Source organism: Echinops telfairi, unplaced genomic scaffold (assembly GCF_000313985.2).
Source record: "Echinops telfairi isolate 266 unplaced genomic scaffold, ASM31398v2 ScPeMD7_23;HRSCAF=83, whole genome shotgun sequence".
NCBI classification, from domain to species: domain Eukaryota; kingdom Metazoa; phylum Chordata; class Mammalia; order Afrosoricida; family Tenrecidae; genus Echinops; species Echinops telfairi.
In genome coordinates this window covers 80,708,427-80,736,029 of record NW_022103920.1, presented here as the reverse complement: position 1 = coordinate 80,736,029, position 27,603 = coordinate 80,708,427, and the positions used below count along the sequence as shown (strand labels likewise).

General features: G+C 43.6%; 1 protein-coding gene across 1 annotated transcript; it reads right to left on the bottom strand.

The window, feature by feature from the left end:
• Nucleotides 1-7,203: 7,203 nt before the first annotated feature.
• FAM221A (family with sequence similarity 221 member A) lies at nt 7,204-24,709 on the bottom strand. Its single transcript, XM_004702722.2, has 7 exons — nt 24,645-24,709; nt 21,448-21,621; nt 17,828-18,018; nt 15,984-16,190; nt 12,914-13,021; nt 11,672-11,754; nt 7,204-7,574 (listed from the first exon to the last, which is right to left on the bottom strand). Exons 1-7 carry the CDS (start codon nt 24,707-24,709, stop codon nt 7,506-7,508), a joined length of 897 nt encoding a protein of 298 aa, XP_004702779.1. The 3' UTR covers nt 7,204-7,505.
• Nucleotides 24,710-27,603: the final 2,894 nt, after the last annotated feature.

The window sequence follows — 27,603 nt, the reverse complement described above, 5'->3', positions numbered from 1 at the left end:
CAGTGCCCACTATGTGTTTCTGAGGCTGTAGATCTCTAAGGGTGCAGAAAGCCTCATCTTGGCCCTGCAGAGCACCTACTGGTTTCAAACTGCTGACCTGTGTTTAGTAGCCCAACATGTAACCTGTAGGGAGCAGGAAGAGAGTGTACATGGATGAATCTGTTAGTCTTACATACTGAGGAGGCTGGCAGGCTGGGTTTATCGGGTGAAGGGAGGCCTTCTCCCTTGTGAGTTGAAGGTGAATCCCAATCAAATTCTCACAATATTGTTCCCCACTATACCCTCCCATAATGATGCTACCGTAGTTACCTCTTACAAGCATATGGCTGATTGTTATGTAGCCCGCAGCTTTAACTATAAAAGCAGACATACTTTTGCTCTCTCTTCCCGCCGTGTCACCCAACCGCTCTGATACCTTCCCCCAATGCAGGTATTAGGTTCCTCACCTGTGAGCTCAGGGATCTTAATGTAGTTACCACCCACCTTGTGACGCATGTATCTACTGAATTTGCGTGTCTTATGGCTGCCCATAAATGTCCCCAGATAGTAAAGGTTCTCTCTCACGTCTCCCAGTTCCACATGCGTGGTCCATCAAGAAGAGCTGAAGTGAGCATGCTACCAAACAATGTGTCTGACTCCTTTATTTTACTCTCCTATCTTTCTTATCCTCTATGGCTTTACTATAATCTTTATATATTATCACCGCACATTGCACCTACTGGCCCTTCGGTTGTTGAAGGCTGGTTTCCTCTGACAGTAACTGGCTATGCCACCAGGATTAACTAGATTATTGAGTTTCATAGTTCATATATTTCTCAAGATATTTGTCCATTTCAATTGTCAAATTTGTTGACCTAAAGGTGTTCATAGTATCTCATAATAGTCCCCATGGTAGTGCCACTTCTTCAGTCCTGACTTGGTAATGTGTCTTCTTGTTTATTTTTTGGTTTGTGTTATTTATATCTGTGCATCCATCTGGCTAAAGTTTATCAATTTAATTTGTCTTTAAATAAACTGTTCTCGGATTTACTGATTTTTCTCTGGCTTTTTTGCTTTCTATCTCAGTGATTTCTGTTCTCTCCCCACATCCTCTTACCTAGGTATGTGGATTGTTTAATGCTATAAAATTTACAAACATTTAGAGATCTTTTTCTGGATGCCTTTTGTTGTTTCTAATATAATTCCATTTTAGTCAGAGTAATTCCATTACAATCATAAGATATGCTTTATAAGATCTGAATCACCTTCAAAATACTGAAATATTTTAGGGCCTAAGCCAAAGGTTGGCAAGCTGAGGCTCTTGAGCCATATACAGCTGTTTCAGTGTGTACATGTGGCTCTAAAGTAAAATTGACTGGTACAGATAGGAACTGAAAATACAGGGAATCCAGGACGGATGAGCCCTATAGGACCAGTGGTGTGAGTGGCAAAACAGGGAGGGTAAAGGGAGAATGGTTAGGAAAGAGGGAACCGATTACATGGAACTGTGTGTGACCTCCTCCCTGGGAGACAGACAACCGAAAAGTGGATGAAGGGAGACGTCGGACAGGGCAAGATATGACAAAATACCCATTTATAAACTATCAAGGGCTCATGCGGGAGGGGGGAGCGGGGAGGGAGGGGAAAAATGAGGACCTAATGTTGGGGGTTTAAATGGAGAGAAAATGTTTTGAGAAATGATGTACAAATGCGCTTTACACAATTGATGTGTGTATGGATTGGGATAACAGTTGTATGAGCCCCTAATAAAATGTTAAAAAAGAAAAAAAATTACTGTTTGATTTGTTTGTCAAAATATATTTATGGCTCTCAAATAATTTTTAAATTGTTGTTAGGGACAGGATTGGCTCTTCCATCTCAAAAGTTTGCCGACCCCTAGACTAGACTATGCTTAGTAAATGTTCCATGTGTATGAACATTTAGTAAATGTTCCATGTGCATGAACATTAAACTGTGGATTTTGCTGTTATTGGCTAGAGTCTTCAACTAATGCCAATGAGGCCAAGTTAATTAGTAGTGTTATTCAAGTCTTCTATATCCTTAGTTACGTTTTGTCTACTAGACACAAGAGTGGTCTCCACAACATTAAACGTGCATTCTGTTCCAAACTTGCTCTCTCTCAGAGGTCCTGGGCAAGTGGTAGCAGCGCACGAGGTCTATCAGTCTCATAAGTTTATCCAATTCTGTGTACATAACCCCACTGCCACGGAGTCAATCCCAACTCACAGTGGCTTTGTTAGGGACCGAGCAGATGTACTCCTTAGGATTTCCAAGGTTGCCAATCTGTATGGAAGCAGACTGTGGGAGGGGGTACACCAAAAACAACAACAACCAAAAATGATTTTTTTTTCAAAAGCTATGTATTTAAATTTTTTCCCCAAACAATCTTATCACCTTCAATGTACTCTCCATTACACTTAATACATTTGTCAAATCTACAATTCCATTCTTGGAAACATTTTCAAACTCATTGGTTTGGATGGCTGGCAGCACCTCCCTCCTTTTTTTCTTCTCTTCTATATTATCAAGTAGCTGTCCTTTTATGTCCCTCTGCATTCGTGGAAACAAAAAAAGCCTCACAGAGTGAGGTCAGGTGAACATGGTGCATGGGGCAAGAGAGGCATGCTGCTTTTTGCCAAAAAACTGGTGCACTGAGATGGCTGTGTGAGGAGGTACATTGTCGTGGTGGCAAAACTAGTATCCTGTCTTCCACAAATCAAGCTTCTTTGGTTGCACACTGTTATGGTATCTTTTCAGAACCTCTAAATAAAAAGCTTGATTAACAGTCTGACCTGGCAGAATGAACTCCAAATGCACTACAAGTCAACATTTTCATTTATTCGGGCAGTTGGTGAATGTCCAGAATGAGGTTTGTCATCAATCAACATTTCACCTTTTTTGAAATAAGAAAACCACTTGTACACTTGAGTTTTCCCCATACCTCTGTTCTTGTATGCTGTGTTCAACATCACAACAGTTTCAGTTTCTGTGGCATTTTTCCAGAGCTGGAAATAAAATTTCACACCACCACACTGTTCTCTTAAATCAGGCATCACAAAAAAACAAGGCTCAAGCAAAACTTTTATGAAAAAATTCACTGTGACCAGAGAGAACCTTCCCAGGCGACACCACTGGGTGCACTCAGAGTAAGTTGCTTAATACTTGCCTAGTGGGGAAAATACATATTATGAAGACTTTACCCAGTGGAGCTTAATTCTGTTTTTTTCTGTTTCTTTTGGAGGGGGTTGGGGGGGAGGCTATCCCCTCATATATGTATTTAGGGGCTCTGGGAGTGGTGACAGACCCATTGTTCGCACCCTGAGATCAACTTGGCTCAGAACTCCATTTATTACTGGGCTTGATATGTAAATGACTGCCCCTTTGAGGAAGGATCAGAGAGGCCTCTTTATCATAATATACTTGAAAAGCCTTTCACCTCTGCCTTCCACCAGTGGCCTCTAGATCTGAATTGCCTTAGATCTGCCTTAGATGAGGGGCTGCAGTTCTTTTCCATTATTATGGTTGGGTCAGCCAATGAAGTGATTTTAACTCAGTGATTCCATTGGATGCAGAACCTCCTAAGTTTCCCAGGCTGTAACCTTTATGGAAGGAGCTCTGGTGGCACGGTGGGTTATGCATTGGGCTGCTAACAAACCATGACATCAGTAGTTCAAAACCATCAGCTGCTCCATGGAAGGAAGAAAGTTAAGGTTTGTACAACTCTTCTTGATACGGCTGAACTATTGAGTTGTATGATATGTGGATGAAGTCCCCATAAAACGTAAGAGAAAGTTGAGGCAATCTGCTTCTGCAGAGATTTACAGCCTCAGAAACTCAATAGAACAATTCTACTCAGGTCCTATAGGGTCACGCTGAGTCAGGATCAGCTTAGTGGTGGCGAGTTAACCTTTATGGGAGATCCATCAGCAGGTGTTTTTGTTGTAAGCCGCTGATGGGTTGAACCACCAACCTTGCAGTTTGCAGCAAAGTGCTTAACCACTGAGTCACCAGGGCTCCTTGTCTTCTGCTTACCAGTTTTCCATTTTTTGGGAATGGAAAGGGCTTCAGTTCAGGCCATCCAAGTTACAATATTCCAGTTTCCTTGGCCTTTAATCTTATGTAAATGAGTCCTCACACTGAAATGATAGAACTAACTGCTCCCATCAAATTCTTCATCACAATTTCTTTCATTGACTGCATGTGTGACTTTCAGATCCTTGAAATGGTATCAAGCCTTTTGTACTGCCATTGAGTCAAATCCCTCTCAGAGTGGCCACTCACAGTCTCACGTACGCTTCTGAGACTGTGCATCTTTATTGGAGCAGATGGCCTGCCTCATCTTACCCGATGGTCACTGGTAGGTTTGAATCATTGACCGTGTGTGGTTAGCAGACCAACACACCCGCACCACTAGGGTTCTTTGATTCTTATACTAATGCAAGACTACATAAGAGCCCTGTGTGTATTGCTCCTACGTACCTACAAATTCTTATAGTTGGAAACTAATCTCATTCATAAGTCAAATAACACCCTAGAACATCATTATCTACTACCCTCAGCGGTTCACAACCTGTGGGTCACAACCCCTTTGGAGGTCAAACAACCCTTTCACAGGGGTTGCCTGGTTCATAACAGTAGCAAAATTATAGTTATGAAGTAGCAACAAAAATAATTTTGTGGTTGGGTGGTCACCACAACATGAGGAACCGCATTAAAGGGTCACGACATTAGGAAGGTTGAGAACCATTTATAGACTGTGGCTATAATTAAGGTAATTATAACCACCAGGTCTCAGTTAAGTTCCACAGCCTGACCTCTATCATCCACAATGATAACAGGGAGCCAAATTCCACAGCTGAGTTTCCTACTGTCAACTCTAGTTTATGGGGGTCAGCCACTGGCAACCCTCACAAAGTAGCCAGTATGCCCCTTACCATTACATTTCTTCTTGCTTCGACATGAGGGTCACCTGCATCTTCCCATAGAAGACAGTATCTTCTCCAGTCTTACATAATGAATCTTTTCTATGTCCCCACGTCCATGAGCTTTTTAACCCCTTCATTAATATTGGGTCAAATAACACCTGACATTTCCACCATAAAGTCTATGCACCATCATTTACCTTCAACTCCTAGGAGTGACTGCAGTTATCTTTGCCAGGGCATTAAAGCCTGAGTCATGAGTGAGTGCTCCCATGTCACTCTCCTCGTTGCTGCTGTTATCAGGTACTGTCAAGTCAGTTAGCACTCATAGCCACCCTCTGTACAACAGAAGGAACACTGCTTAGACCTTAGCATAGCATCTTCACAACTGTTATGTGTGAGCCCACTGTTGCAGCCAGTGCCGATCCGTCTTCCTCTTTTTGTTGCCCTTCTACTTTACCAAGCATGATGTCATTTTCTCGGGGCTGTTCTCTCCTGATAACATGTCCATAGCAGGTAAGACAAAGTCTCACCCTCCTCGCCTCTAAGGAGCATCCTGGCCATACTTCTCCTGCCCTGGAGCTGCAGGTGACCTTGTCCCTCGAGAGGGGTGTAAGGGCACTCTTCATTCGTGTTTTAAACTAACAAACGGGTGACCTCAATGCCATCTGTTTCAAGGCTTCTAAAGCAGTTGGTAAGAGTTAACCACTTCTTGGTCTGGATAATTTCTTATGACTCTCGTTCAACTTGAATGCCACAACAGCATGCCTCTCTTGTCCCACACACCTTACTCACCTGACCTTGCTTCGTGTGAAGGCTTTTTGTTTCCAAGAATGAAGAAGGACATGAAAGGACAGCGATTTGACAATGTAGAAGAGGTGAAGAAAAAAATGAGGGAGGTGCTGCCAACCATCCAAACCGATGAGTTTGAAAATGTTTCCAAGAATGGAATCACAGATTGAACAAATGTATTGTGTAATGGACAGTACTTTGAATGTGATAAGGTGGTTTTGTAAAAAAAAACTATATACATAGCTTTGAAGAAAAATTCTGTGTTTGGGTACCCCCTTGTGTGTGTATTGTGTGTGTGTGTGTGTGTGTGTGTGTGTGTGTATGAAGTACCATGAACTGCCAAAAGGACAATCCAATGTGTATTGGAAGTAAGGCCAGAGTGTTTCTTAGAGGCAACTATGGCAAGACTTTTTCTTATATCCTTCAGACATATCGTCAGAAGAGACCAGTCCCTGGAGAAGGACATTATGCTTGGTAAAGTGGCAGCGAAAAAGAGTAAGTCCATTGATGGGACGGATGGACACAGTGGCTGCATGAATGGGCCCAGGCACAGGAACAATTGTGAGGATGGCGCAGGACCAGGCAGTGTTTCGTTCTGTTGTGCACAGATGACGCCAACTAACATCATAGGTCAAAATTCCCACCAGTCCAGCATGTGTTCTAGTCACAAAATCCCTTCCTAAAGTGGGATTTACTTTCTAAAGTGCCACCCCACCCCCAGTACTATCATCCTAACCCGTGTTTACCCTCACTAAGAGCTGAGCCTCAGCCCTATTACATGTCATTTATTTGGGAAGTGATCTGCAGGAATCAAAGTGAGGGGCACGGGAGTGGAACCGGGAGAGAGAAAACACTGAGGGTGTGTAACTACTCGAGATGACTTGTGCTCAATCCCACAGGATTTTCTGAAATGCATCTTAGAATTGTCTTCCCCGCAGAAAACATGGGGAGCCTTGATCTACTGGTTCTCCCACCATTGGAGATGGTTAGAAGTTCACCCACCCTTTGGAGCTGCACCTGTAGGACGAAGAGGGCTTACAGTGGGCATCCTGAGGCACCTGTGAGAACATCCCTGGCAAAGGAAGGACTCGTCATGTGGGCCAAGGCAATGAGTTCCCAAATGACTCTCAGGTGAAGCCATCTGAAACTCACTTGGAAGAGTTTCACAGCAGAACCAGAGAGACAGATGGGTCAGGAGGATGTTGATGCTTGGAGGGGCAAGCATCAAAAGAGAGAAAAGATGCGAAACGAAAAGTAAGCCACAGCCAAAACAGTTGGTTCATTTGAAATAGAACCTAACAGCACCCAAGAGGTATGCAATAGAGTGATATACTCACACAATTAACAGAACTTAAAAATCAGCAATAGCCACTAGAAAATGATTACATAGTTTTACCACATACATTTTTATTTAAAAATACAGATTAATATTAAAGTACAAAATCAAAGATTTTTAACTTACCATTTTTAAATGAAAAAATGATGCTTATATATTTCTTCAGAACCCTCACTAACATCTTTAATTTCTGAAGCTGCCATAAAAAGTTAAATTATATTAAATTAAAAATATTTACATCCTTTCATGTTTTGGCTCATATAAAAATAACCTCATTTTTGAGAGATAAAAAGTATATACAAATTAATAAATCAAAAGTTATATAAATTAAGGAAGTATCCAAAGGAGACTTTGAGACAAAAAAAGAAGTAATTTACTTAAGAGAAAAATTAACTGTTCTACTTAAATAAACATGAAAAATTATATCTGGTTAAGTTTCAATTTCTCCATAATCTTCATGAAGGTTTTGAAGTTGATGGCAATGGTGCTTTTCCCTTCTGTTTAGCAGCCTTTTCCATTTTCATCTACAAATTTAAAATATTTATTACTGACAAGAGTAATTTTTAAAACATTTTCTAAAGAAAAAAAGTTGCACATATCACAACTTTTGTACAGTTATTTACAAGCTATTAGCTGCTAAATATTAAAGCCAGAAATTGATATCTGAAGAGGCATATTTTAAATATGGTTTGATTTCAACTTTATGGAAAGGCTTTAATAAAAACAACATGAATCCTGCTTCAGAAAAAAATTATTTTCAGTTCCCAGTTAAAAAATAAAAACCATAACCCAGGGCTCAAGTAGAAAGAAAATATTTTGAAAATGATGGCAACATATGTACAAATGTGCTTGATACAATTAATGTATAGGTTGTTATGAGAGTTGTAAGAGCCCCCAACAAAATGATAGTTTAATAAAAATAAGAGCTGTAAGAGCCCCTAATAAAATGATTTATATAAAAAAATAAACTTTAAAAAAATGATAAACACCTAACCTCATATCCACCTGTGCACATTTCTACAGGGTTATGAAACACTTTTCATCCAGCCAAATTCACTGTGGAACCTGGACGGTTTTTAAAAACCTGATAAGCCAGTTGCCATCAAGTCATCTGCCACTTATGGCAAGCCCACGGGTGCCAGAGTAGGACTGGGCTCCAGCAATGGCTGGAATTTCAGAAGTAGCCTGCCCAGTCGTTCTCCCAAAGCACCTCTGGGTGGACTCGAATTCAAGCTGCCAACCTTTTGGTCAACAGCAAATCCACTAACCATTTGCAGCACTTCAAGGAAACCACTAATTTCCTACCATGGTGGCATCACACTTCCCATGAACCCTGAAAGTCTCCTCCGCCTGGTGTAGCCGAAGTGGAGCAGCAGCACGTACACCCTAGCAGCAGCTTTCTAGGTTTGTAGACGCACCCGGAACCTTTCTATGTGCAACAGCCCCCACAGAAGACACAGCCCATCAGCCTCTCCCTGCCACTCACATCCACACCCACAAATTCCCTTGGTCTACAAGAGGGGGAGGGGAGAAAATAAAGTACCTGGCAATGAACAAGAAAAAGCATCAAAAATCAGAAGGGACCAGTGAAAACCAGGCTACCCAATCCCATCAAATTATCAGCAATAAATTTCCCTTAATAAAATCAGATCAGAGCCCTCGTGTCACAGTGGGTCATGCATTGGGCTGCTAACTGAAGGTCAGCAGTTCTAACCTACCAGCTGCTCCACTGGAGAAAGGTGGGTTTCTGCTCTTGTAAAGATTTGATCTCTGAAACCCACAGAGGCAGAGCTACTCTGTCCTATGAGGTCACTATGAGTCAGAATCCACATGATGACTGTGAATAAAGTCAAACTAATCTCCCCTGTGTCTCTTCCCCACCTCCCCATTTTTCTCCTCTCTCTTGAGTTGACCGGTAACCTCATTCAGAAACCATACACTCCTGTCACTCATGCAGATCGTGCAAATTACAGGTCACCTGAAGGATCCAAGAGCACACCCGACTCTAAGGCGGATTATCAAGTCTGGAGTCAGACAGAGAGACTTTGAATCCTACTTTTACCATTTACTAACTATTTGAAGCAAATGATTTAATGACATGTTCTCATTTGGGGGGGAAAAAAGGCCATAGAAATAACATACTTTTCAGGATTGCAGCATAATGATTATGTGTTGGGCTGCTAACCACCAGGTCAGCAGTTCAAAACCACCAGGAGAAAGATGAGGCTTCCTACTTCTCTAAAGAGTTACAGTCTCAGAAACCCACTGGAACAGTTCTACCCTGTCCTATGAGGTTGCTGTGAGTCAGAATCGACTCCATGACAGTGTGTACTGGGTTTCAGGGTTGTTCTAAAGGTGTAAATTATATATATATATTCAGGGTTGTTCTAAAGGTGTAAATTATATATATATATAAATCTAGAAACTTAATAAACAGTAAAAATGCTAGTTAGCCTTTCCCCTCACATTTAAGACCAAATACTAGATTTGTAATGCAGGCTGTCCCCAGGTTATAAAAGTTCCACCTTACATACAACCCTAAGACACAAACCAACCATCAGAAACCCTGTTTATTAAATTTTTGAGATACATACAATGACTCTTAATAACACATATGGGCTACTTTGCAATGATCATCAAATATTACTGTTATACTATGTTATGCTATGACAAACACTTGATTAACTACTGTTATTCCAACTTTCCTACTAATTCAACTTAAAGACAGACTTAAGAATGGAATTTGTTCATAATCCAGGGACTGCTGGTAACATCAAAAAAGAGCAAAGATGCTAAACAATAAATAACGTCAAAATAGCTTTTGTTCACTTGAAACAGCCACACCCCAAACCCAAACCCATTGCGAAGTTGATTCCAACCGGGAAACACAGGCTAAGGACGAAACACCTTCTTGCTTGCTTGTTTTTAGAAGGAAGCTTTGTTTTCTTTCTTTAAATTTCCTGGCACTAATAGCACAGAATGTTGCACCTAATAGACTTTTAATTACTGTCTGCTCACTTTTTCCTTGGAAAAAAGAAACCAAGGGTCTCCCATGGTGGGAGAAAATAAATACCTAAAATATTCAATATTTGACACTTCAGTATTATCTAAAATTAATGGTAAACCATGTTACCACAAAGGTTTTGATTATCCAAGCAGAGTCACACAGATTCTTCCCTACACAAAATGTTACCAATATTACAGAGAATACAAGCAACATGGACACAGAATTCCTCTCGGGAAGGCTACTGATCTCCCCACTTTCACGCAGCTGACCAAACTCAAAACCAGACTCACTGCCGGCACGTCATAGTGACCGTAAAGGACAGAGTAGAGCTGGCTCCTGTGGGTTTCCGAGACCATACGTTTCTACAGCAGTAGAAAGCCTCATCGTTCTTCCAAGAGGCAGCTGGTAGTTTGAAACTGCTGACCTTCCAGTTAGCAGTCCAATGTGTAAGCCACGGTGCCAGCTGGTTCTGTGAGTTGGAAATGACTCAATAACAGCACGGTTTCTTTTCTTTTTCCCCCTTTGTTTTTTTGTTGTGTATCACAAGGAGCCCTGGAGACATAGTGGATTATGGGCTGGGCTCCTAACCACAAGATCAGTAGTTCAAGCCACCAGCCACTCACAGGAGAAAGAGGAGGCTTCTGCTCAGGTAAAGACTTAAAAGTCGGAAACTCAGAGACATTTCTCTGTCCTAAAGGGGCACGATGAGTCGAAATGGACTTGATGGCAGTTTCTAAAATAAATAATTTAGGTATTTATTTTCTCCTACCACGGGAGTCCCTTGATTTCTTATCCTCAAGAAAATAGTGAGCACAGGGAATCCAGGATAGATGACTCCTTCAGGACCAGTGGTGAGAGGGGCGAGGCCTGGAGGGTGAAGGGAATGTGGGGTAGAAGGGGGAACCAATTACAAAAATCTAAGTATAGCCTCCTCCCTGGGGGATGGACAAGGGCGGAGGGAGACATTGGACAGTGTAACTTATGACAAAACTATAATAATTTATGAATTATGAAGGGATCAGGAGGGAGGGGAGAAGGGGAGGGAGGGGAAAATGAGCAAATGATATTGAGGGCTAAAGTAGAGGGCAAATGTTTTGAGATTGATGAGGGCAACAGGTGTACATATGTGCTTGACTCAATGGATGTATGTATGGACTGTGATAAGAATTGTATGAGCCCTCAATAAAATATTTTTTAAAAAAGAATAATGAGTGTAACAAATGTACAAATGTGCTTTATACAATTGATGTATATATGGATTGTGATGAGTTGTATGAGCCCCCAATAAAATGACTTAAAAAAAAAAAAGAAAATAGTGAGCAGACAGTGATCAAAATACTACTAAGTGCAACACTGTGTCATTAGTGCTAGGAAATTTAAATAAATAAAAGATTCTTTCCAAAATGGTTGGCTTTTGGTTTTGGTTACTATACATGACATCATCCATTAGTCCCGTTGGAATGACTATAAATAAATGTTAAATCCTAGGATCAGCTATCAGTAAAGACTTTATAAATGATTTTAAATTATGATCCATGAGCAAAAAGTAATCATTCTACAGTATCTTTGTTGCAAGCAAATGCATAATATAAGCAGATTTCCACAACAACCCACCCTTTCTTGGTATCGTCTTTCAAAGAAAGCCGTATCATCCTCTTCAGATCTCCTTACGGAAGAAACTTGACTACTTGTGCCTTCTAACAAGAGGAGGAAAAAATACATATATAGTTGATAACTATATAGATTATATACACACACTATATTTATATTATTAAAATCTAAATTATTAAAAAAATTTTTCTCCTGCTGGGCCATAACATCTTTTTCCCCCCAGAAATGGTCTCAAGGGACAATTGGTGCTACTATGGGATGCTGTCTTAGACAGAACGGCATCATAAGATGAGTCGTTCTCCTTGGCAAACATGCTCCAAATGTTATACAGTACACCCCTGTTCTACAAAGCTACTGCCGGTAAGAGTACACTTTGTTGAGTTCACTATTAAAGTTTATAACCAGCTAGGAATCCATGTCATTCTGTCTGATAATGCCCTTAGTAATTATTGAAGCTCTATATAACAGTGATACCACTTGGCCTGAAAAACGTTACAAACTACTAAGTCGCACGAGTACTTTCAATGTTTTTATTCTTTTTATTTCACTAAAGTAATGAATTAGAATGTCACTATTGAAAAATGGTGTCTGTGCATCCTCAATTTAGAAATTACTAAATCATGCTAGCCACTCAGTGGCAGCCCCTTTGAGCCCAACCCGAGCTCTGGCTGCATCCAGCTTAGGGGCACAGTGAGACCGCAAGGTCAGCAGTGCAAACCTACACGCTGTTCCGTGGGAGGAAATGGGTCTTTAAATGAAGACTTTGAACCTTACAGTTTTACAAACGCACAGGGGCAGGTAGTTCTGCCCTGTACAGGTTCGCTATGTGCTGGCATCAACTACATGACCGCGAGTTTGGTTTAGTCTGAGGTTTTTGTTTGGGGGGGAGGTTGGTTTGGTTTGGAGAGCCCAAAAGATAAAGTCAGTTTTTCCACTAGAGGGCTCTCTTATCCCATCGCTACAAAGCCAACAGGCTGTTCCAGATTTTAAATCTTTAAGATTTATTATAATTTATTTGTATTTTCAGAATCTTCATTATTCTCCTATTACCTATTTTCCCAGTAGAAGATTGAGTCACTTATTTTTTCTCAGTCCTGGCCAGTATACAAGAAAGTAAATTGATTCCGATTCATGTGAAATTAGACTGAATATTAAAAAGCAATAACGGAAGAAAAGAAGCTTAGAAAATGATTCAACCTATATTCTTATTTACTACACCCAAAAATATCTCCTGGACTTCATTACCATCTGTTGACTTTGTTTGTGGAGAACTTGATGAAGCCTGAAATGCTTTTACAAATGGGTGGTCCCGGACTGTAACTGGAGATTCTAAAAATTCAATTGGAGGTGTGCCTGAGAAGAACAAGATATGAGACAAATTTAATGTAAACTTATATGTACTAGGGGACCAACAAGCTCTAATTACACATATGAAATAAAGTATACTCTCAGCAGCCTTATTATTAAAATTCACTCTTTAGAAAATAAAATTTCATTTAGCACCTCATCTGTCAGATAACGGCAAATAGGTTTAAAGGTGTTTTGCATTTCTTGCCACATTTCTGGGGCCCTTTTCACAGAAAAAAATAATATTCACTAACATAACTACTACATGCCTGGACAGACACCCCATCTTAACCCTACCAAAAAAAAAAAGCCGACCATAGAGTAAGAACCCTCTTGGTGAAAAGGGTAGAACAAGTGTTGTTTGACTCTTGCTACTTACCTGGAGACCATCTAAAAGCGGGAAGCACGAAAAATACTGAAGAAAACCCCTTCTTCAATGAAAGGAGAAATAGCCACAACCTCAACTACAACGACCAACTGCTCCATACCTGTTCTTCAGGAGCTCAGGAAGGACGCTGCAGACAACATAACTCCTCTAGCTTCTTCACAAACCGCCCCACGCCAACCCCCTGCCCCCAGTCAAGGGAAGGAGCTGAACTTTCTGTCTTCGTCAGTTTACACGTGGGCCTTCCTTATAATGTAAGCGGTGTGGGACGTCTGCTTGCTCTGTGCCTCTCGGGTCCTTCCCCTTTCCCAGCAAGTCTCTCACACGGTGGCACAGGAGACGGTGCATGAAGAGGCGAGCTTATGTTCACGGAGGCCCTTGCATGGTCTCTCTGAATGTGCTAAACGCCCCAGTGGTGTAGGGATGATTCCAGCTCAGAGTGCCCCTACTTGGGGCTTCCAAACCTGTGATCTTTACAAGGGCAGACAGTCTCAATGTTCTCCCGCGGAATGGCTGATGGGCTTGAACTGGTGACCTTGCTTTACCTGACGGCACGGCACCTTCAAATGCTCAAGGCTGGTGTAACTTGTCATTGGGTCTCTCCCAGCTGGATGGGGCCTGTAGCCTCACATTTCTTCTAGAACTACAGACCTCCAGAATGCCTGCCACTTCCTTATTCTAACCCCCCAGGCCAAGAGACTCACCCCCAGCTTTGTTCTGCCTCACAACTCAGCTGGCTTCCAAGTGCCCCTTGAAGTTAGAACTTATGAATTCCTTCCAACTCATTAAGGAGCCCTGGGATAGGCATTGGGCTGCTAATTCAACTTTCCTCTAGTTCTTTAAAGCTTCTTCACCCCCCACTATCATGACCCCAATTCTACCTTACAAATCTGCATAGACCAGAGCATGTACACGGGTACAGATACGAGCTGGAAGCACAGGGAATCCAGGACAGATAAACCCCTCAGGACCAATATTGTTAGTAGCCATACCAGGAGGGGAAGGGGAAGGTGGGGGAGACAGGGGTAACAGATCACAATGATCTACTTATAACCCCCACCCAGAGTGATGGACAACAGAAGGCATTGGTCAGTGTAAGACATGAAAAAAAATTATAAATTATCAAGGGTTCAAGAGGGAAAGAGGGGGGAAAATGAGAAGCTGATACCAAGGGCTCAAGTAGAAGGAAAATGTTTTGAAAATGATGATGGCAACAAATGTACAAATTTATTTGACACAATGGATGGATGGATAGATGGATGGATGGATGGATGGATGGATGGATGGATGGATGGATAGATTGTGATAAGAGTTGTACAAGCCCCCGATAAAATGATTTTTTAAAAAAGAAAGTTGAAATAAGACGTGAATAAGAAAGACTATAGAAGAATCATTATGGTGCTGCCAAAGAATATGTAAAGAATGTGGACTGCCAAAAGAACAAACTTGGAAGAAATATGGTCAGAGTGCTCCATAGAGGCAAAGATGGTGAGACTTCGTCTCGTGGACTTTGGACGTATTTTCTGGAGAGGCGAGTCCTTGGAGAAGACATCCTGCTTGGTAAAGCAGAGGGGCAGGGGAAAGGGGAAGTTCCTCAACAAGTTGGACTGGCACAGCAGCTGCAACAATGGGCTCAAAAATAACGATTGTGAGGATGGCATCGGACCAGGCAGTGTTTCCTTCTGTTGCACTGAGTTAGGACCAACTGACAGCATCTAAGAACATGGCTAACGGAATAAAAATCCCTCTGTTCCTGGCCTCCCTACATCTCAAATTGGGACACATAACTACGTCTTAGGACTCCCTGCCTCACTTTCAACTTTCAACTCCCTGCCTCCTTTCAGAGGCCTGGAGGGAGAGGTTTCCTTGCTTAAACTTTCTTATGCCTTCTCCTCAGAGTGATCTCTGGGTTGAGCCCCACCCTATCCTGCAGTAGCTGAATAACAAAATTGCCTTACTCCTCCTCCCTGCTTAGTTTCTTTACCTATGAAATGAAAACAGTAATAACAGAACCTAACTCACAAAGAGTGGTAAAGATTAAATGAGATCATAATCTTTAAAAAGTTTGGGACAATACCTGGCAGTGCAGAGCTGTAATCATGACATCACTGTTAACTGACCTTTCTGTAAACGTTTCATGAGCCTAACACAATCGAGCACCCATGAGAATCACAAAAGGGATTTGTTTATGAAATTTACAAGCTAGTTAGGAAATTTCCTGGAAGAGAAATGCACAAAATATTCAGATAATCTTGAAAAGAACACAAGAGAATGGATTTACCATATCAGATATCAAAACCAACTATGGAGCTATAATAATTAAAATCATCCAATAGTGGGCTTGAGATCTGAATTGGAAGTATTGTGGCAAGAGTAATCTCTTTCGGTGTGCTATTAAAGCTTTCTCTGATGACAATGTTGTATAATGCCAACAAGGACTTTTAAAAATCAAAATCAAATGGAAGAACGCCTTCTTGGGTGGAGGAGTTATCAAGAATACCAAGTGCTAAAGAAATGCAAGACTTCACAACTATCAGCACAAGAACAATATGACCACTTCATATTTCATATATTGTCACTTACCAATCCCGCTGTCATCTAATCGCATGTAGCCGTCAGCCAGTGAGCTGAAGCCAGTTAATCCTCCCATGGCCGCATACGGAACATCTCGTCCTACTGGTTTTCCCTGCGCCAGTCTCTCTTGCTTTGTTTCCACTACTGTCTCATGGGTATATGCAGGCTGGCCACAAGCACAGGTGAAGCAGCTATGAAATCCTGAACACTTGGAACCTGAAATCAAGATGTAAAGTGAATTCATCTTTTTTTTAAATAGAAGTACGGGGCTGCTTCCCTGAAGACTCTTGTCTTGGCCAAAGCCGCTGGACGAGTCCCTCCGCTCTGTCCTCTGCAACTTTTACTTCCAGCCCCTGAGCTCACTCCCAGTCCCCACTCTACCTTTTCAAAGTCACAAAGTAGTAAGAGGACTGTGTGACAGAAAATATATTAAAGCAAACAAACAACAACAACTGGGGGAAAAAAAAAAAAGAACTAGAACTAAAACAGGTGGGTTAACCCCTAAGGAAATGCAGGCCCTCTGGTCAGATACGTTGTTGGAAGCAGGTTTGGCAAGGACAGCCGGGGGTGGGGTGGGGTGGGGAGCAGGAGAAGAGGAAACTCAGAGCCCTCCCTATGGTTGAACGCCCCCGAAAGGGCCAACTGGAAGGAAACACATAGAGACAGAAAGCACATAGTGGGTTGTTTAGGAGTAAAAAGAGGTAAAACCATGCTAAGTACAATAAGTCAGACCCCGCAGGACAGAGCATACAATCCCACTTGTTTGAAGTGCCTAGAATAGGCACATGCAGGGACAAATGTTTATTGGTGGCTACCAGGGCCTGGAAGAAGGAGACGAGGAAGGTACTGCGTCAGGGACACTGAGTTTCTATTTGGGGGAAAGAAAAGCTTTGGGAAGTAATGATAATGGTTGCACACATGGTGGATGTAATGGATTTCACTGGATTGTACACTTAAAAAGTATTAAAATAGCCAATTTCCTGTGATACATAGTTTACCACGTTTTTTTATTTGTTCCAAAAATGTATTGTAGTATAGTCTGCCAACATTTCAGGTCATAATAGAAGAATCTGCCCACAAATTATAAAATAACATAGAATGCGTCTCAAGAACACCTCACAGACAACTCAGACTTGCCCTTTGTCCACACATCTGGCCGACCACTTCCTTTTCACAAAAAGAATTCCTTGGCACACCCCCTGGAAATTAAAAACGTTTGTACTACAGCCCTTAATCCAGAATAAAGTGTGGGTGTCGGCTTTTGCAGTCCCCTTAGATCACTCCTTTAATCTCCAAGGGGCAGTATCTCCCACTTTGGGAAACACTTATTTTAAATCATTGAAAAGGCTTTCAGTCTTTGCTTCCACAAAAATAGGACTAAATAAGAACTGTATGGTTCCTGTTCCAGCACACCTACCCATTCTTAAAGACACGGCTAGGACTAGCTCTCGTTCGTAAGCGGGGCGACCCATAGGAGAGATTTGTTGCTATGTGCTACTGAGTCAACTCTGAGTCATAAAGACCCTACTGGACAGAGAACAGCCCCCTGGAGTTCTGAGGCTGTGGCGCGCTGGGCACAGACTGCTGCGCCTTCTCTCCCGTGGAGCATTTGCTGAGTGGAAACTGCAGCCCTCTCCATTAGCAGCCGGCCGCTTAACCACTGCACTATTAGAACTGAAAAGTATCCAAGCAACTCTAAATATTTTTCCAAATACAGCTTTACAAAATCAATGCGTCGACATTTCCTCGGTTGTGTAATAGTGACTGTGACTGCAACAAACAGGTATAAAGGCACCTTAGATATTAAAGACGTTAAAACCACTGTGCTGTGTGCTGACAGCAGTGTAACTCACACGCCGTGCACGTAAAGCCGGCTGCAGCATGGTGCTGATCAGCGAAGTGCTTGCACCTGCAGCGAATGGGCTGCGTGCCGTTCAAGGGGACGTACAGGTATGCCCTGCACTGGCAGCCAGTCACTCGGCAGGGCAGACTGATGGGCCTCTGCTGTGGCATCGTTGCAAAGTCAGTTTGATGTTGTTTGTACCTAAAAGATTAAAAGGAAGAAATATAAGTACAATGTAGGCATTATCAAAAATGATCCTGTCTTTCCTGTTAAATGTGAATGGGAGTTCTCAAATGTAAATATTAGTCTTGTTATGTACTTATTTAGTTCCGTTTTCTTGTTCTTGTGTACCAGCTACCAGTAAGTCGGCCGGACTCCTCTAATAGCAACATGTGTTAGAGAAATACCCAATCCACTGCCAGAGTTGATCCTGACTCATAGGGACCCTGTGCAGGGCTCCTGAGGCTGTCGATCTTCCCGGGAGCAGCCAGCCTCCTCTTTCTGCCACAGAGTGGCCTGCTGGGATTGAACCACTGACCTTATTGTTAGCAAGCAGTCCATTGCTTGCCCCACCAAGGCTCCTGTCAGAGGAATAGATAGTAGTATATAGAATATATATAGTAGTATATAGAATATATAAAGAATAAACAAAAGAAAACTTCATTCAAGCACAAGAAAGAGCAGAAATTGGAATGTTCTCTTCCCCTAAGCTAACTTTCCAACAGGGCACACCTCAGAGGCTTCTTCACAACTCCAGGAAACACAGGCCGAACCCCACTACCAGTTGGAATACTAGGCAGGTGTCAAAAATAGTGTTTTACTGTTAAAACCATGTCACTTGTTTTCCCTTTTTAATACACTGTGTGCTTGATCTGGTTTATAATATTTTCTGTGGGTTTTTTTGGTGGGGGGGGTTGTCTCTGTTGTATTTTGTCACTGTTGGTAGCCTTCTTGACTGTTGGTAGCCTTCTTGACACTGTGGTATGCATTTTTCTATGTTTTTCTGTATATGAAACCCAGGATAGGTGAAATCTATAGAGACGATAACTAAAATAAGGGTCCTGTCCCCACTTAGAAGATGCACAATTACAAAAGAGGACAGTAGTAAACTGAAAGAGCCTCCACCTTACAGAGCTGCAGGTGGAAACGAAGGGTCAGTAGGTAAGAAAGAGCAAGTGAAGTTTGTTTCTGGAGTAAATGAGGTTCTGCCTAGCTGTGCAGGATTACATTCATAAACAAATCCTCAGCAAGAACACTGAACATCAACATTTTCTAGGAGAACACACATAGCAAGTAGAGCTGAAGTACAAGGGTACATGTCTCATTTGTCTACTTGTAATCACAATCGAGGCCTTTTTCAATGCTATTCATAGGTTCCAGTGGCTAATTCCTCAGAAGTGGGCAGCCTAGTCCTTCTTCGCAGTCTGTTCTTAGTCAGCAAGCTCTGCTGAAACCTGTTCACTTTGGGTGACTCTGCTGATATGTTAAATACCAGTGACAAAGCTTCCAGCATCAGATTACACGCAAGCCAAAACAGTACAACAGCCTAACAGACAAGTGTGACAATTGGACACTGACATAACACCCACTGAGAGGATGGTGCAGGACTGGGCAGTGTTTCCTTCTATTGTGCAAAGGGTCCCTATGCGTCACAACCAACTCCATGGCAACAACGACAACAGAGAGGAACCAGAGCCTCGAAAGTTGATGAAAAAGAAAAAAAAGGAAAAGTAATGGAACTTCTCTGTGAACTTTTTGAAGCTTGCTCGTGTATAAGACTTCTCGTGTCCAGGTAGGAAGTGAAATGAGACTCCTTGTACACACGTAGAAAGTGGCAAGTGGCAAATGATTCTCAAAAGTATTGGTCTCCAGGTAATCTTGATCCCTCTGACAATGGAGAGTCGGATTTAGGTTATGAAACGGGTGGACTGCAGTTATAAAAATTCCAAACACAAAAAGCTCTGAAAGCTTTTAACCACACTGCTGTTGATGTGTTGATGGTGCACTCTTGGATTACAGCACAACTTCTAGGTCAGTTGATGAGTCAGAGGATTTTCACATACACCACACGCGTGTGCAGGAGAAAAGCAAGGCTTTCTATCTACTCTGGTAAACTCTGACAGTCTGGAGCCCCACAGGGAGTAGTTCTGTTCCGTCCTCAAGGTTGCTGAGTTAGAAATAACTCAGTGGTGGTGAGTTTGCTATTCTCTGCTGAGGAGCTCTCGTGACACAGTCCATTACACACTGATCAGAAGCTCTGCGGGAGAAAGAAGAGACTGTTTCCTCCAAAAAAAAAGTATAGTCTTAGAAACCCAAGGGAGCTGGTCTACTCTGTCCTATAGGGTCGCTATGAGCCAGGATTGACTTGATGGGAGGTTATTCTAGGCTGAGTTTATTCTATACATGGTGGCACTGTGGGATAAGCGATGGACTAGTTAACTACAAGGTCGGTAGTTTAAACCCATCCACTGCTCTGCAGGAGAAACATGAGACTATCTGCTCCCATGAGGATTTACAGGCTTGGAATCCCTATATCGGGATTTGGTTAGCTTATGTTTTAATTCTATGCTGAAGGAGCCCTGACAGTGCAGTGTTTGAAGCACTTGGTTGTTAACCAAAAGTCAGTGGTTCTAAACCACCAGCTGCTCCCCGGGAGACAGATGTAGCCTAGGAAACCTTCAGAGCAGTTCTACTCTGTCCTGTGGGTTCATTGTGAGTCTCATTCAACTTAATGGCAGTGAGTTAAATTTGGGGCTTGGGTATAAATTATACATATATAAAGGGAATGGCACTAAATTTATACAAAATTAAATTGCAAAACTATCAAAAATTTTCCAAACTCCTCTTCAATTCTTAAATATTTCAACATATCCTCATTATCCATTCCTCCAACCCCTTTCCTCAACGGAGCTTTAACGTCAATTTATCCAAAACATTACTCATCCTAGCAACGGCCTGACAACCTCAGGCAAACTCAAAGTGTGTAAACAGCAACGACACAAAGAGCCTTGAGGAAGAAGTCCAGAAACCGCTGGGAGAATGGAACAGTTCCCCTCTAATCATTCCTCTGGAACAGGACATGAGAGCTGTTACCTGAACATAAGTGAGCGGTTTAGTGATTTTTCTGCGAAGCAGCTTGTCCACTTTGAGGTTTACAACTACAGCCTGTGGTAGAAGGTAAATGCAAAGGAGATCACACAGCACATGCAAACCTCTCCTTCAACATGCTTTGATTGGAGCGTGATCAACATGATTAAAAAGCAGCATGCACATACTTTCGTTTTTTTAAAAAAGGTGCCAATAGCCATTTTTTAAAGTATAAGGCACAGCCAATGACTCAATTCCAACTCAATAGCAACAGAGCAGAACCGCCTGTGGGTTTCTGAGACATCTTGAGGGGAGTAGAAAGCCTCATCTTTCTCCTTTGGAGCAGCTGGTGAGTTCGAGCTGACAACCTTTCCACTGGCAGTCCAACACTTAATTCACTGCACCACCAAGGCTCCCAGGATAGCAGATAGAGGCCTAAAGTTTCTCAATCATCACAAGCCATGCTGTTTATAAAAAGAAGATAGGCTCTGATATCATTTTTAAATTTCTAATGATAAGAAACTTATCAACCAAGTATCTTACCTATGTGTACAAAAACACAGAGTCTCTGGGCCCACAAGTTTACAATCCATTCCAGTCGGTGAGCGCCAGCTCACATATAATCGGTTCTGTAAGCGCGTAGGTAAAACTTTTCGTTTGTATTCTTCATATTCTTCAGGAGTAAGAAGTTTCCCTCCATCATCCTCGCCAACAATTCTACAACAATAACAAAATACTTCTCTTAAGCCCGGGCGTTTACTTGTACTTTCCAGGTTATAATACTGAACTCTAAAATTAATCTACAGTCAGATGATGAATGATCGAAATCAGTTTACAAGAGATCATTCCTGGGAGCTGACCTCTGACGATTTAGGGTGCCTATCTATGGAGCCCTGGTGGCATAGCGGTTATGTGTTGGGCTGCTAACCTCGAGGTCAGACATTCTAAACCACTAGCCGCTCCATGGGAGAAAGTGAGACTTTCTACTCCAGTGAAGAATGAGTCTTGGAAAGCCATAGGAGCAGTTCTACTCTGTCTTACAGGGGCGTGACGAGTCAGAATGGACTCGATGGCAGGGAGGGTGGTTTGGGTTGGGTTGGGCTGGGTTGGGTTGGGTTGGGTTGGGTTGGGTTGGGTTTGGGAGTCAAAGGAAAGGCAGCACTGACTTTCATCTTCATTTTCCATCAAGTCGATGCCAACTCAGAGGGGACCCATAAGGAGTTTCCCAGGCTGTACAATTCACAGGAGCAGCCGGCCTCGTCTACCTCCCACACAACATCTGATGGGCTAGAACAACACCACCACCCCAATTACAGTTACAGTCAATGCCTTATGCATAGCACCACCAGGACCCCCTTCTTTTACTTTAGGCACATAATAGCCAAATGACACACAGGTAATGAAACTGTTGATGAGCACATAAAGATTAAAAGAGAGTCAATGAATGCATAGCATCTGGCTTTACTGATAAGTTTACTACTAAAACATGTTCAAGAATGATCAGGTATTCGTGTCAATTTCTCCTTTGATTCTGAAGCACAAAAACTCATTTTACCCATTAAAAGTTGGAGTATAAATTGCCAAAAGTTCTAGCATTTTCTTTCTTTAAAAAAAGTTTGCAAAAAAGTACAAAAATCCATACAGTGGACACAACCAAGCTGTTGCTATGGAACAGACTCTGACTCTGAGCGACCCTATTAACTGACCCCAACCTTGGCCAGGGAGCCCCTAACTACATCTGTGAGTCGACACAACCCCAGCCCACATCCAAATGCCCCCTCGCCTTGTCACTTCCATAGAGAAGGGCTCCCGGTTACTTACGTTTGCCAAAGTCACTTTTCACCAGGCTCTTCCTTAACATATTCTGGGCCAAGCTTTCGACTACAAGTGGAGGCCCATAATCCACATATTTAAATACTTAGATTATCAGTCCATTTGAGGGCCCAGCAGCTTGTTCCTTGGCTACTAAGGGACCAGTTCTGCCCAGGCTGAGGGCTAGGTGGAAACTGCCAGAAATCTCAGTGTTACCTAATTCCATTGAGGCAACGGATGGGAAATATTCCATTAAACTCCTATCCTTAAACCTCACATTTCTGATTCTGAAATTGTAGGCAGTTAAGGAGGGTCCCAAACTACAAGGGGTACCCCCCCCCCAAAAAAAAAACCAGAATTGCGCTGGGCAGAGCTGAGCTTTCATAATATGCATTCTTCCCACTCGAGAAGCGTTGAGCAGCTCGTTCTGAGTCACTGCACCCAGTGGTATTGCCTGGGGCTCTCTCTGTCACAGTGATTTTTTCACAAAAGTAGTTTCCCTTGAACCTCGTTTTTGGGGATGGCGGATTTAAGAGAATAGCGTGCAGCTGTGGCATTTTGTTTCCTGCTCTGGAAAACTGCGCAGGAACTGTTGTGTTGTTGACCACAACTCACAAGGGCAGCGCTATGGAAAACTCAAGTGGACGAGTGGTTTCCACATTTCAAAAGAGGTGAAATGTCGATGGATGAAAACCTCGTTCTGGATGTCTGTCAACTTCCCAAATGGACGAAAATAACGCGACCCTTTCATACAGTTCATGTGGTGACCCCCAACCATAAAATTATTTTCATTCCTACTTCATAACTGTAATTTTACTACTGCTATGAATTGGGCAACCCCTGTGAAAGAGTTGTTCAACCCCCAAAGGGGTCTCGACCCACAGGTTGAGAACCACTGATTTTGAGGTTCTGAAAAGATTGCGTAACACAATGTGCAACAAAAAAGGCCTGATTTGTGGCAGATGCGGGACTGGTTTGCCACCACGACAATGCACTTGCTCACGAAGCCATCTCAGTGCGCAAGTTTTTGGCAAAAAAAAACCCTACATGCCTCTCTTGCCCCACACACCTTATTCACCTGACCTCGCTCGTGGCGACTTTTTTGTTTCCTCGAATGAAGAGAGACATGAAAGGACAGCAATTTGACGACACAGGTGAAGGAAAAAACGAGGGTGATGCTGTCAGCCATCCAAACAGACGAGTTTGAAAGATGTTTCCAAGAGTGGAATTGCAGATTTGACACATGTACTAAGCGTAATGGAGAGTACTTTGAAGGTCATAAGGTTGTCTTGTAAAAAAATAAATACATAGCTTTGAAAAACAATTCTGGTTGGCGGGGGTGGGGGGGGTACCCCGTCCTACGCCAGGGGAGCAGCGAGAGGGCTGCATGTAGTCAGCGTCTGCCTAGACGCCGGGGTGACGTGGGGAGAGCAGGGAGAAGCACGCGAGCGGCCACCCGGGCTAGGTTTCCGGGCTGCGGCCGTGGCCGGCCCGCTCCCGCCAGCACGGGCACCATCACGGCCCAGGGCCCAGCTTTCTCAGGAGGCAGATCAAACACGTCGCTGCAGGTGCATCGGCCGGAGGCGGGTCCCGGGCCGCCAGAATCCGCGAACGGCGCCGTCTCGGACCCGAGCCTGCCGGCGGCTAACGAGCACCAGCCCGGGGACCGGCCCTGCACTCCCTCCGAAGAACGGCCCCGCCGGCACCCCGATCCACACTCCATAGTCCCTCTCCGAAGGAAGCAGGTCGGACCTCCGGAAAACCTGCGCGCCGCCCAGTGTGTAAGGACGGAAACGCCAGGCTGGACTTAATGAAACCTGCCCCGACAGCCCGGGCACGGATTTCAGGGGCTCGCTGCTCCTCCGGCCAGACGTCGGGGCGTGGCGGGGCAGCCTGGGTCTCCCCGCACCAAGCCGCCGCCCACTCACCGTCGGTACTCCAAGTACTCTTCCACGGCCTCCGCGCCGCCGGCGGGCAACGCCAGCCGCTCCATGCGCCGCCGGGGAGGGGGTCGCGCCTGCGCCCCGCGCCTCCGGCCGGCCCTGCGCGCCAGCTCACACCGGCGGGGCAGAACCGGCTTCGCCCCGCCCCTTCAGCGTCGGACCACGCCCACTTCGGCCCTAGTCCCGGCCTACTCCGAGCGAGGCCGCGCCCCCTGCCTCATCCGCCTCGGGATTGGCCAGGCTGGAAATCGCCCGCGCGGAGGCACAGAACCTCACTGGAGCTATGGTCCACTATTAACCTTGCACCTCTCCTGCCCCTGATCCGGAACTGGCCTTTCTCCTTTAGAAGTGATGTCAAGAAGTGCAAAGTAGGAGTCATGCAAGAAATGGCTTCTTTCTTTTCACGTTAGCATCTCTTGAAATATAAGTAGATAGACCTGCAGAGATAATAATATGCACATAAAAACTCGACAGCGTCAAAGTGACACAGAAAAACAAGGCGATGACGCAACAACCCCCCCCCAAAAAAAAGCCAATGACAAACAAAATAAAAAAGAAAAGCCTGTAAATAGTTCAAAGTCTGTTTGATGACTTTAGGGGTGTTTTCCGGTTGGGTCTGATGGGGTGCCACACCCTGACCCCAAAGTCTATTTTTGGTACTCCCTCGGGACTTCCTTTTTCTGCTCCCCTTGCTGTTCTGTTGCACGCCTTAGTGTTTTGCCTTGGTGTGATGGGGTCAGTGCGGTCACACATCCCACACTGTGTCTCCAGTGTTGTCCCATGTAGGGCTATGGGTCACTACAGGATGTCCTGTCTCGTATTGGGGCCGGCCATCTGTGTATTGGCTGCTCTGAGAGGGGCTGTTGTCCTCAGGGCTTGGTGGCCCAGGGTGTGCTCCGCTCCCTTCCTCCCCCTTCATTTGCTTCAGCTTCCTTCTGAGTACGGTAGTCGGTTCCTTCCCGCCCCCCAGAAGTTCCATTGTCATTCTCTGTGGCACACCCTTCCATGGTGGGGTCAGGCTGGTTCTGGTTGGGGCTGGCCCTACATACAGTCCAGTCTTTTTGTGGATTCCTCCACGTGTTAGGTTGTCTTCCTGGTTTGATGCATCGTGGTGGGGTCTATATGCACATTCCAATTCTGTGGGAACACAACCAATACTCTCTCCCTGGCTGGGTTAGTGTCCTGTTCCCCACGTCATCATCTCAGAAACTGTAACTCTTTATGGGGAGTAGAAAACCTTGTCTTTCTCCGGCAGAGCAGCTGGTGCATTTGAACTGCTGGACTTGCTATTGGCAGCCCAACCTATCTATTTTGTTGAATTACTATGCAATGAGTAACTTGGCCACAATCTGTCTTAAGCTTGTCAGTTGAGGTCCAGTTGAAGGATTAGCCATTTGTGCCAACCAGGGACTTGGATATAATTTGTTAGTGACCGGGGGTGGGGGCCGTAGCACCCTACATAGGACTCCTAAAACTAAGTCTTTATGGGATCACGTTAACTTCGATCTTTCTTCTGCAGAGCAACGGGTTGGTTTGAACCGCTTTCCACTGGCAGCCCAAAGCTTAATGCCCAGAACCTCCAGGGATCGTTAATAACCTTGATGGGGGTGGGAAAATCTATCATTTCTTTGGAATGGAGCCTTGAAAAACAGTCTGGCTCCCTGGGCATCGTCAGTAACCTGTAACCTGCTGTCATGGAGTCCATGCTGTGACTTCACGTGAAGTTGAACTGCTCCACAGGGTTGCTTGGTTATATTTTGTGTTCATCTTTCTGGAAGCAGAGAGTCAGGCCTTCTCATTCTCAAAACCCAAATTCACTGCCATCGAGTCAATGCTGACTCAGTGACTGGAGTTACAGGAGTAGAAAGCCCATTCTTTCTCTGAAGGAAATGCTGGTGGTTTTGAACTGCCAACCATGCAGATCACGGATCGATCGGTAACCACTATGCCACCAGCTCTCCTCCGCCACTAGGTAGGTTCAAATTATCATTTGGCAACTAAGCACCTCCTGGAGACAACGTAACTGTCATCAACTTGTGGTATTTAATTTTTTTTTAATTTTAGCTAATTGCTGTTGAGTTTATTCTGTATCCCTTCTGACCCTACAGAACATAATAGAACTGTTCCACAATGTTTCTATGGCTGTAATCTTTGGAGAAGCAGACTGCAACACCATTCTCCTAGCCAGTGGTTGCTGTGTTCAAACAGCTAAGCTTTCTGTTAGTGGCCAAGTGCGGAACCATTACACTACAGGGGCTTCTTTGTGCCATGTGCTCAAACACTCACTACCTTCAAGTTGATTCCAACTCATAGCAGCTCTATAGAACAAAGTTTATCCCCTATGGGCTATCAAAGCTATAAAATTCTCACAATTGGACAAGTAGGTAACATCATGATAAACAGAAAAATGGTTGAAGTCAAGAATTTCGTCTTGCTTGAATCCACAATCAATGCTCATGGAACCTCAGTCAAGCGATCAAATGACACAATTGCATTGGGTAAATCTGCTAGAAGAGATCTCTTTAAAGTGTTGAAAAAGATGTTACTTTGAGGACTAAGGTGAACTTGACCCAAGCCATGATATGCTCAGTTTCCTCATATTGTACATCAAATAAGGAAGACCGAAGAATAGCTAGCTTTGAATTATGGTGCTGCTGAAGAATATTAGCAGTACCAAACTGTCAAAAGATAGATACAGAAAGATAAAGCAGTATGCTGGGTAATCACAGGCTAGTGGGTGCAGAGTCACATGGGTCCAAGGTCGGGAACACGGGGCCACCCATGGAGGCAGACATAGAGTCCCAGCAAGCAGGAAGGGCAAGCACCAAAGAGAAGAAGAGAATTTCACATTGTCTTTCTTATAAGAAAATTACCACTTCTCCAAGGAGGCAACATCAGGCTATAACCTGATTAATAGGTTGGACTCCATCCCTACACACTCCAC

Excerpts from the sequence above, each read along its gene's own strand:
- FAM221A (XM_004702722.2), bottom strand. The coding sequence starts at position 24,709 with ATGGAGCGGCTGGCGTTGCCCGCCGGCGGCGCGGAGGCCGTGGAAGAG. Across the intron at positions 16,191-17,827 it reads CGGCTTTACGTGCACGGCGT|GTTCCAAGTGTTCAGGATTT; the intron begins GTGAGTTACACT and ends TCTTGATTTCAG. Across the intron at positions 7,575-11,671 it reads AAAGACGATACCAAGAAAGG|ATGAAAATGGAAAAGGCTGC; the intron begins GTGGGTTGTTGT and ends TTAAATTTGTAG.